This window comes from Streptopelia decaocto (assembly GCF_964273445.1).
Source record: "Streptopelia decaocto genome assembly, chromosome: 2".
Taxonomy (NCBI): domain Eukaryota; kingdom Metazoa; phylum Chordata; class Aves; order Columbiformes; family Columbidae; genus Streptopelia; species Streptopelia decaocto.
The window spans coordinates 43,769,014-43,779,767 of NC_138655.1; the positions used below are offsets into that span (position 1 = coordinate 43,769,014).

Genomic DNA, 10,754 nt, shown 5'->3' on the forward strand with positions numbered 1-10,754 from the left:
ATGTCCGTGTCCATCCGTGCCCCCTCCCCCGCCCCGCTTCAGTGCTTAACGAACATTTTGTTCCATTGTAATTCTTGTATCAAACATCTGGAAAACAGACTTGAGTTTGCTTTTTTTAAAAAGCAAAAAAAAACAGCTGAATCAGTAAACTGACCTTTTTCTTTTTTTTAAAAAAAAAAAAAAAAAAAAAAAAAAAAAAAAAAAAAAAAGGAAAAAAGACACCACTTTGACCAACACGTTTTTCTAGACTGAAATTCTACAGAGCCACACACACCCACTTGGTCGCAGGATAAGGCGCTCTGACCACAGCTCGTTCCTCCGTTCACAGCTGTATCCAGCGGGAGGAGCTGAAACCTGAACCAAACCCTCTGAGCGAGGATTGAATCCCTCCCGCCAGCAACCCCAGAGCCCTCCCAGAACAACAGCCTCTTTGGAAAAAAAAAAGTGCTTGAGAACATCCCGAAGCGATTGGAGGAGCGGGAAACCCTTCCCCCCTGCACCTGACTCGTGGGTATTTACAGCACTTTTCAAGGCGCCTTTGCGCTGCCACTACACGACCGCAGTGGATGGACCGCGCCGGGCAGGCAGCGCGATAGGGACCGATGCGCTCGCAGTGATCGCGTGTGCGTGGGGCTGCTGCAGCGCCAGCCGGGGACCCTTATACACCCATCCACCCACCTACCAGGAGAGCCTGGGAAAAGGACAAAACCCGCCATCCAAAATGCCACGCTCCTTCCTGGTCAAGAAACATTTCAACTCATCCAAGAAGCCGAATTACAGCGAACTGGACACTCATACAGGTAGCAAAATGAAATTTTGTGCCACTGCGCTGCTTTTGAGGTTGCGGTCATTGCGTGGCAGTAGCGAGGAGGGGTGGGATTGCTTTTTGGGCTCAGGGGAGTGGGTTAGTTCATTGCTAGCTCTTTTTCCTTTTGCTTACAAGGAGGGAGCTTTGAGAAATGTGTCAGTGCTGCCCAGAATGAATCGTAGAGTTTGTTCATCCACTTGAACTCAGTTACTTAGAGAGGATTTGGAGTTTTCCTGTTCTGTATCTGCTGGTGTTGGATTTTAAACTTTTATATAAATCCTTCAGGAAGTTTCATTGCTTCATTGTATCGGACTTCACATATTTAGAAACAGTATGCTGCATTGAAGAGACTTTTCAACTGTAATTTTCTGTTCAAGGGCACTGTCTCTACCCATCAGAATATATGTATGAAATAGTATTTCCTTAATCCTCCTTATGTTCAGATGACCATACTGAGTTTTTAATTTATGCACCTTTTAATCTCCAAAATGATAATTTTGCTGGCTTTTGAAATAGTTTTTAGTTCTCTTACCTTTTTTTTTTTTTTTTTCTCCTCCAGTGATTATATCCCCATACCTGTATGAAAGCTACCCAGTCCCTATCATACCACAGCCAGAGATCCTGAGCTCAGTAGCTTACAATCCCATTACTGTGTGGACTACAACAGGGCTGCTACCGTCTCCATTACCCAATGACCTCTCTCCACTTTCTGGATACCCCTCATCTTTGGGAAGAGTCAGCCCACCTCCACCTTCTGACACCTCCTCCAAAGATCACAGTGGTTCAGAAAGTCCCATTAGCGATGAAGAAGAGAGAATCCAGTCCAAGCTTTCAGACCCCCATGCAATCGAAGCTGAAAAGTTTCAGTGCGGTTTATGCAACAAGACCTATTCAACTTTCTCTGGGTTGGCCAAACATAAGCAGCTGCACTGTGATGCCCAGTCTAGGAAATCATTCAGCTGCAAGTACTGTGACAAGGAGTATGTCAGTCTGGGAGCGCTTAAGATGCACATCAGGACCCACACACTACCTTGTGTCTGCAAGATCTGTGGCAAGGCTTTCTCTAGACCCTGGCTACTTCAAGGACACATTAGAACTCACACTGGTAAGAACAACCATTACAGTTGCAGATTCTTGTGGCTATAATATCAGGATGCCCTTTTGCTATTTTTCTCTGCAGGTGGGAAAAAAAAAGCAGTGTTTCTTGACTAACCTTGAAATGCATACGCAGAATTTCAAATATCATTAAAAGACTAAATTGTCCCTCTCGGGAGGTCGGTGGGAGGGGAGTGTAGCATGGTCCCTTAACTGTGGGCCAGATACTGGCATAAATCAGCATTACTCCCTTGATAATTTTAGGATGGTTTAGCCCATTTCCACTAGCTGGAGGTTTTGCTTTAAGGATTTTATGTTAACTTTCAGGCTTTGTAAATTGCGAACTTTGAAAAGGCTCCAGCTGACTCTGAAATCAAGCAGCAGAACAGAAAAGCAATACATGAGAGGCTGCCTTTTGATTCCTTAATCATCTGATGAGTCTTGCATGCACTGTCTCAAGTCCTTAAGAATTAGAAACGCATTGCCACCAAAATGGGGTGCTTTGGGTTTGTTTTGTTTTTCTGTTGGGGCAAAAACTTGATTTTGAGTGTAACGTTAGGTACGATGTAATGTCTGTACAGCTGTTTACTGCTTTTCAGTCAGAGCCCTTGTCCCCAGTAATTCATGCAAAGCAGAAGAAGTTCAATTAAAATATTTGAAAATGTTGAGAGGAGGCCAACCTAAAAGTACTGTCTGCACCTGTAGATGTAAGGAGGTGTCAGCAGCTTGTCTTTGGAGACTACACTTAGCAGCATGTTCTGAAAAGACTGAGTTCTGCAAGTACAGTCAGCAGTCATGAAAGCTGTTGTATCTGTGGCCTGATTAACCTCTTATTACACGCTCTTTGTTATAACAAGTCCTTTCTGTTTGTTCATTTGTTTCTTAGGATAGCAGTGTGTTTTATTTATCCTAAACATGTACTTCTTTTTTAAAGCTTTATCCCATTTTTCCTTGATGTTTCCTTTTTAGGAGAGAAGCCGTTTTCCTGTCCTCACTGCAACAGGGCATTTGCAGACAGATCCAATCTGAGGGCTCATCTGCAGACCCACTCGGATGTGAAGAAATATCAGTGCAAAAATTGCTCCAAAACTTTCTCCAGAATGTCCCTTCTGCACAAACATGAGGAATCTGGCTGCTGTGTAGCACACTGAGTCATGCAGTCAATGTTTACCTGGACTCGATGCATTTCTCTACTCCTGTTCCAAATGATAAGTGGAAGTCCAAAGGCGTTTTCTCATCTATTTTACAGCCAAAGAAAAAAAAAAAAAAACAAAACAAAAAAAAACCCAAAAAACACAAAATACTACCAAACAAGCAAACAAACAAAATAGTGGAAGAACATAGAACTGTCAGTAAATATGAGCTTTAAGTAGTTGCTGTGCAGTCACATATTCGCATTCTTAAGTGTGAATTCTAAAATATAGGGAAAGACACCATGCATGACATTTCAAGTAGATCTAAAGGAAGAAGCATTATCAGCTTTCTTTATAGATGAAGCCAAATGTAGGTCGTCTTTTCTTGCTTAGAAAAGGCTGCAAAGTTATCAATACATTCCTGCCAAGCCATTTCAACCAAAGAAACAGTATTTTAAGTGGAACTTTTATTAAAAATGCTACCCAAATGAATTTTACTAGACACCATTTATCTCAGGTGCCTTAAAGTATTCCGAGTTTACCTTAGTAAATGTTTAATATTATTCATTGCTGTGTTTTTTATTTTATTTTATTAGAAGTCAAGGCCTTCATCAACAATCTGAAATACTTTAAAACTCCATCATTAATCGAAAAAAAAAAAAAAAAATAAGAGAATGTACCAAAAACTGAAAGCCACAAATTAACCGCATGTGCCTTTTCAAACAAACAAACAAGATTGTAGCTTCAAACATTCCTGGTGCATGCTTGACCATCTTTAATATGAAATAGTTCCTCTAAATTTTAATCTTTTTTAAAAAACGGGAATAAGTGCAAGAGAGGGGGTTCACGGGAGTTTGACAATTATTTTTTTTTTAATGCACAAAAGAAATGCAATATTTTCAGCATTAGCCCTCCAAGTGCCTTTTTTATTGATGATTTTGTAAAGTATGTGGACATAATGTAAATATTTTTATTTTTATATGATTGAATGTGTTATGAATGGAAGTGAATTGTTGCCTATAGCAGCATCTATAGATAACTTGAAGAAAGTGTGAAGTGGGATTTATGTTGTTTTCTAGCCACTTTTTTACAATAAACATTTTTAAGTAAGTTATCTGTTGTTTGTTCTAATTAAAGAAAACAACCAAGTCTGGCTTATCAAGGCTTTGGAACACAGAAAAATGCAAATGTCTCTACATGACCAAATGAAGACAAAAGTTAATTTCAGATGAGAATCCTCAGTTCACCACTACTGAACATTAGAAATGAATATACTAATTGCACTTTTAAACATGGAAAATTATACAGATTATTTTTCCAGTCACTGTTTTAAAACTGTTGGGATTTTTTTTGTTACTTACAATAGTATGACAGCAGTGTTACATAGATTTTACCAAAAACATTTAAATGAAACTTCTTTCTTGCATTTTAACAGTTGAAAATATTATTATAATGATTCTCCTGAGACTGACATTAGGAAGTCAGTAAGTTAATGGAACCTTACAGGAGTGCAGTAACATTTGCAGGATGCTCTTTTAAAATAGTAGTCAAGTCACAGTATGATATAGTTCATATGGACATTTCAGAAAGATTAAAGATATTTTTATTAAAGTACCTTACATATCAGAACTGTAAAGTGAATGTATTATGACTCTGTATCAGCTCATACATCACAGGAAAGAATTATCCAGTAATAAAAAGTAGAATTAATTTTCTTCAGATGCTTCGACTATGGACTCCAAGTTCTGAACTCTAGAAAAGCATTACAGCATCAACAAACTGTGTCTAATCATTACTGATTTGTGCAAAACAGTGCTACTTTCAGCTTTTAACCAAGTACAAAGCTAGAAAACAGATAAGTACTAGTTGGCCTGCAGTCTAAACACTGCTCTGTCCACATTTGGGTACAAACAGGAGCAAGTAATAGCAAAAACAGAATTCCAACCATTTAACAAGAATGTTACTGATGGATAAACACAAAGTGCACATTTCTTGAAAAAGAGTACTTTTCAGCAAAAATAATGCAACAGAGCACGGATGCCTTGTGTCTCCTCCAGCTGAGTCCTGCAGAGGAGTGCTTCAGCAGGACTGCACTAGAGGAACAGAGGCAATAAACACATGACTGAAGTTTTGTATCTTTTCTCCATGGGAAGCATGATACTGAAAAACTATCCGCTCCAATGGAGCTTTTCATATTCTCCAAACATCTTCTGACAAAATCTCAAGGTCATAACAATTATTTCCTAGGACCTGTTAGATTTTTTTCTCAGGAAATAGCTAAAGAGTTCAAGAAAGATAGAGTTAGTGGGAATTTGTGAGGTAACATTTCAAAATGAACACATGAAGGCATCAAATACCCTTGAAAAGTTTCATGTGGTTACTCTATTGGTTTGCACTTCCATGTCATACGCTTTGAAGTTCTTAAGCTCCAGCAGCTCTTTCTGCAGCTTTCTGTTCCCAGAGCAAAGTTTACCGGAGTATGAGTAAAGCACTGGCAGTCAACAGCTATTTGTACTGTCAAAGTTCTAGATTTGCTCTCCGGTGTCATGTCATAAAGGCTTTTCCATTGTTTTAATTCACACTTTAAATTCTTTACACCCAGAGTAAATGTAGTATCATAGGAGCTTGACTTCTTGAATGAGTGGAAATGCTACTGTTGTCCTTAAGGGAAATCAGATGAAAACTTCATCAAAATACAGTATGCTAAACCAAACACAAGTGGAACTGGTCTGATTTGGAGATGACAATTAAGATATGCTGCTTTGCATGCCTGTAACACCTGTACTCATAAAGCATAAAGATGGGAAAGGCTAGAAGCTCTTCTGGCTCTTCTCTTTAATTGAAACTGAGTGCTCTATCACAGATTCCTAGCTCTCTGTTCAATTGCAGCATAAACTTCCCAGGCAGGTTAATTTCTCTGCCTTTCCTGTGAAACTGCCTTCTATTTGCTGTCAGGACAGTTCTCCAAAACATTTTCCATTAATAGTTTTACGTCATTACTCTCCACCTGCACAAGCTATTTATCAATGTAAACTGAATTTTGTTCTAAGTTGCTGGTTGATGAATCCTGTGGCTTTCTCAAAATGTGATGGAAAAGCTTCCCCAATGGTGAATCTACCCATTGAATCTCTTTGACCACTGCTACATTTCTCGCAAGACACCTCTGACTCTCTTTCCAAATAAACAACTTTAAAAATCTTTCTTAGGAAAACATGCTCCTCACACTCCAGATTTCTTAATTTCTCTTTTCTGAAATCAATTACATTTTTACTTTTAATTTTTGACACCAGTGCTAAATATAATTAAGTGAAAAGTTAAGCTATTGAAAGATTAGTCTTGCCTCTAAAGGCACCTGCATGATAGTAAACTATGTACAACATGTTTCATAGCTTTTTTTCAAACTCTTTACTAATGAGTTGTGACTTTTGCCCAGATGTTGTTCCAAATCTCAAAATACATACCTGTTCTATGATTGCCCACTGTAGGGAGTGAGGGCTACACCTTTTTTTTAGGATATTCTGGCAATTCACTTTCACCTCCTAAGAGTATCCTCAGTGTGCAGAGAAGAGCTGAACCACCACAGCACAAGTATGTATGATTTTCTTAAGGCTGAAGGCAATAATTGATTCACTTTAGTTTCCTCTTTTCCCTTGCTTCCATCTGGGCATGCTTTTCACCTCAGTGGGTGCAGAATGAAGTAAGATGTGCATGAAATGGAGACAGAACAAAGCACATATTTATGCTCAAAGCATTTCAAATATCCTACCAACTGATGTGGAGTTCAGAAAAACATCTTATGCACAAAAGGGTTAAAATAAGTGCTTTTCAGATTAAGGCATCATGAAATTTCTCTTCTGTATTTTACTCTCTGATTTGGATTATTATAGCTCCTGTTATCATTAAACAAGCTCAGGGCCTATTTCTCTAAGGTCCATAAAATCATATTAAAAAACAAAACCAAAAACAAACAAAAAAACAACAAACAACCAAACAAAAAATAACAAAAACAAAACCCAAACAAACAAAAAAAAAACAAAACAGAAAACAAAACAAAAACGAACAACAAAAAAAGGAAGAAGCAACCTAAAGATTCCATAATTTCAGTTTTTAAAAGCAGGACAATGGGAAACCTGGTAATTTAATTCTGATGTCTTGTGCTACAGCTGATTTCCCCTGTCACAAAAATAAATCAATATTTCTTTTTTTTCTTTTTTTTTTTTTTAAATAAGACACTTTGAATAATGAATATTACTTCTTTAGAAATACTGGGTTTTACCAGCTGTCTGGGATGTTTGGTTTTGTCTCTTTAAAGTAGGTGTTTTAGCAGTTAAAATACATAAATTATAATTCTGGTTCACAGAAATACAAAGAGTGAGACGTAAGAAGAGCTCTCCAACCTGTGTGTATTGCAATATCAAACGGTGGCAGCAAGAAATAAGAGCAGACTGAGTGCAAGTGGAATCCCAAAGTCACAGAACAGTTGAGGTGGAAAGGCAGCTCTGGATGTTGTGTAGTTCAATCCCTCTGCTCAAAGCAGGGTCAGCAGAGCAATTTACCCAAGTCTGTGTCCAGTTGGGTTTTGAAGATCTCCAAGAATGGACACTCCATAACCTCTCTGAGAAATCTGTCCTGATGTTCAATCACCTTCGCAGTAAAAAAATGGTTTCTTCTTAGATTTAAATGGAATTTCCTGTATTTCAGATGTTGCCCACTGCCTCTTGTCCTGTCACTGGGTAACAGTATGAGTCTGCCTAAGTCTTCTTTACTCCCCCTCACCAGGGAGATGCTTCAATGTTGCCCCTTCTTTGGACTCATTCCAGTGTTGCCATGTCCTCCTTGTACTGGTGAGGCCAGAACTGGAGCCAGCATTGCAGATAGGTTTCACCACTGCTGAGTAGATGTGGAAATACTACTCAGTTTCTCATGGAATGCTGATAGAATGCCTAGAGCTTGTGGAAGCTATATGAGCTATAACAGCAGACAACAATCGTAAACAATGCTTTTATGCTCTATTTCTTCTGTCCCAAATTTTTAATTCATTCCAAATTTCTACAAAGTCATCAGGAACTTTGAAGGGTGTGGAGAATGGGACTGTGCTTTTTCTGGGAGAGGGACAGTTGCCCTCTGTCCTGTTGCAGAGGGCAGTATGAGGAGACGTGCACATCTTGCTGCAGAGGCATATCTTTTTTGAGACACTGTATGAAACATGACTTTGTGAAGTCTTTGGGGCTGTGCTTGCATTGCTGTCCCCTTTGAGGGACATGTAGGCATACCAGGCTAGAAATTTAAAATTTAATTTTTTTTTATTTAAAAAAAAGCATAGTGTTCTTGTTTTTATTTGTTTGGCAGTTTGGTCACCTAGTTCCTTTCCACTTGCCATCCAAACCAGTACTTTCGTGTGTTTTTTTCTTATTCTGGTTCACTCACTATTTTGGCTACAAAGACATGAGTAAGTGCTCCTTTACGGTCTTCCTTCTTTTATTTTTCCCCAAGTCTTTATAAGATGAAAGTTATTGCAAAATGGAACAGTTGCTTTCTGTTACATTTCTCTCCCTTTTACTTAGACACTGAATATACCCTACCTCTAGTCTTTTTTCCTTTCTGCTTTACATGCACCACCAGAAGTTTGTCTAGTGTGTATGCTTAGTAACCAGGAGGTAGATGAAGATCACAGTTTGGCAGTCCTTGCCAAGACAGAATAAATGCTCTTTTATATCTGTCATTTATGGAAATGTATTTTTACACCATTTTGTCAGCAGAAGACACAAAAAGCAGTAATCACATGAATGCCAGCTCAAATTCACATGGCCTTCGTCTTTTCTAGTAGTCTTCAACCTGTAAACTTGGAAGAGCAACAGAGGTACATACAGGCATTCACATTTTCTCTTTACACAGGGAGACATGCAGCTGACCAGCGTGCATATTCAGACATGCAAATCCTTTCACTGCAACCCTAATTTGGGGGATCTGTTTCAGAAAAACCCACAGAGAGATCCCTCATTTTGTTGCTAGAGCCATCCCTCAATTAAAAAAGGTGGGTTTAAATCAAACACAAGGGTGCTGTCTAGCAGGACAAAGTCAAATGAGGGTGTTCTTCAAGTTGTTTGTCCAACCGCTTAGCATAGGAAGGACTGAAAACACTACACAACCAGGATCAGAACACTTTCATAGAAGTTTAGATTTATACTACTTACACTATAAAACAGAGCTTTTTGCCTAGTCAAAGACGACTGCAGAAACACATTCCTAACCTTGCTAAGCCTCTACATTGCCCTTGCTTCCCATGTTTTAGTCTGTTCTGTTACTGGTTTCTCTGCCTTACATAGGAATCATCTCCTTCCCAGTTGTGGCTGACAGGGCATCAGAGTCAGGGGATCATGAGTCTTTTAATACTTGATAGATGTGGGCATTGTCGCACCCTCTAGCCAGCCCTAGACTTGGGTCTGAGCAACAAATACAGGTTACATGCTGGACCATCAAATGGCAGAGTCTCCTGACCACCACCTTTTCATATCTTCTGGGAACAGAGGAGCTTGGTCTAACAAATCCCTCACAGAGAAGTGCCTACACCTCACTGAGCCCTCTGGGTTCAGCACCAAACATCAGAGCACGGAGTCACAGACATCTGCTAAGTCGCTAATAAGAAGCAGTTAAAGTTGCACTGCAATTAGCTCCGATTTTGCACATGTCCCGAAAGCAAAGTAAATTCCCCTGAATGTAACCTGCTCTCTGATGTGGGCTGGCAGATCATCCACAGCTGACAGTGAATAAGGAATCAGAAGAATGAAAACTGACAGTTATTAAGTAACTCCAGCAAAAACTGAATTAATAACAATCAACAACTTAAAGTAATAGTATTATGCATAAAAGACTAATAAAAATCTTTTCTCAGTAAAAGATACATAATATTTTACATTAAATCATAATTTTTTTACATCTTTAAATGCTATAGAAAGACATTTTGGAAGACAGTTCACCAAGATCTATGGCAAAGCATTCACTATTCATCCATAGTACATGAAACCACTCCAGGTTGCTATGTCCCGAGGAAATTTTAAAAAGAATCTTGTGACTTGTGATGGACATTTTCATAGTGTTTGTGAAATAACTTGGCATTTCAGTCCAAATCCTGACTAGTTCTGACTGGACAAGGCTCACACTCAAAAACAGTCAGGATTTTTTGACAGAAAATCACTTTTCTTGGAAAATGGTTGTCAGCTTCTAGGTAGTTTCAAGAAATTGCTCCCTTCCTTTTCTCGGTACCCACTTTTCCCACTATTGACAGAAAAAATAGTTGCTCTTACTGATATTTTTATTTCCCAGCAACCTCTCCTCACAGGTTACAAAATCACGTTCTGATTTGTTGGTCACAGCAGAGAACCGTGACTGAGGGCTGCTTCTGAATATTTGAACCCAAATGCTCTGCCTGTCCTGACAGGCTTCCGTATGTCACACTGGCCAGACAACATGTGTTCTGGGAACAAAAGGAAGAAATCCAGAGGTATTAAGGACTGTTAACATGCCAGCCTTCACAGGAGGGCACTCTATTTAGTATATATTTACAAGTAGTAAATATCAATTACAAATTACCATCCAGGTCAGGCTTCTGTAACAGAAGAAATGCAGAAGTTCAGCACTGTTTAGCTTTCAGAAGAAATTTTGACTCCAGCTAAAGCTGCAGCTGATAAAACAGGTATGTCTGATTACAGTTCCTATGG

At 38.9% G+C, this 10,754-nt stretch overlaps 1 protein-coding gene across 1 annotated transcript; it reads left to right on the forward strand.

Annotated features, from left to right (window-relative positions):
* The first annotated feature begins 507 nt into the window (after window positions 1–507).
* SNAI2 (snail family transcriptional repressor 2) lies at window positions 508–3,204 on the forward strand. Its single transcript, XM_082046239.1, has 3 exons — window positions 508–800; window positions 1,368–1,913; window positions 2,873–3,204. The coding sequence occupies exons 1-3, from the start codon at window positions 722–724 to the stop codon at window positions 3,052–3,054; spliced, it is 807 nt and encodes a 268-aa protein (XP_081902365.1). The 5' UTR covers window positions 508–721; the 3' UTR covers window positions 3,055–3,204.
* The last annotated feature ends 7,550 nt before the right edge of the window (window positions 3,205–10,754 follow it).

Bases quoted from the DNA above. Each gene is read 5' to 3' on its own strand.
- SNAI2 (XM_082046239.1), top strand. From the start codon at position 722: ATGCCACGCTCCTTCCTGGTCAAGAAACATTTCAACTCATCCAAGAAG. The intron at 801-1,367 runs GTAGCAAAATGA...TTTCTCCTCCAG, and splicing joins CGAACTGGACACTCATACAG to TGATTATATCCCCATACCTG. The intron at 1,914-2,872 runs GTAAGAACAACC...TTTCCTTTTTAG, and splicing joins ACACATTAGAACTCACACTG to GAGAGAAGCCGTTTTCCTGT.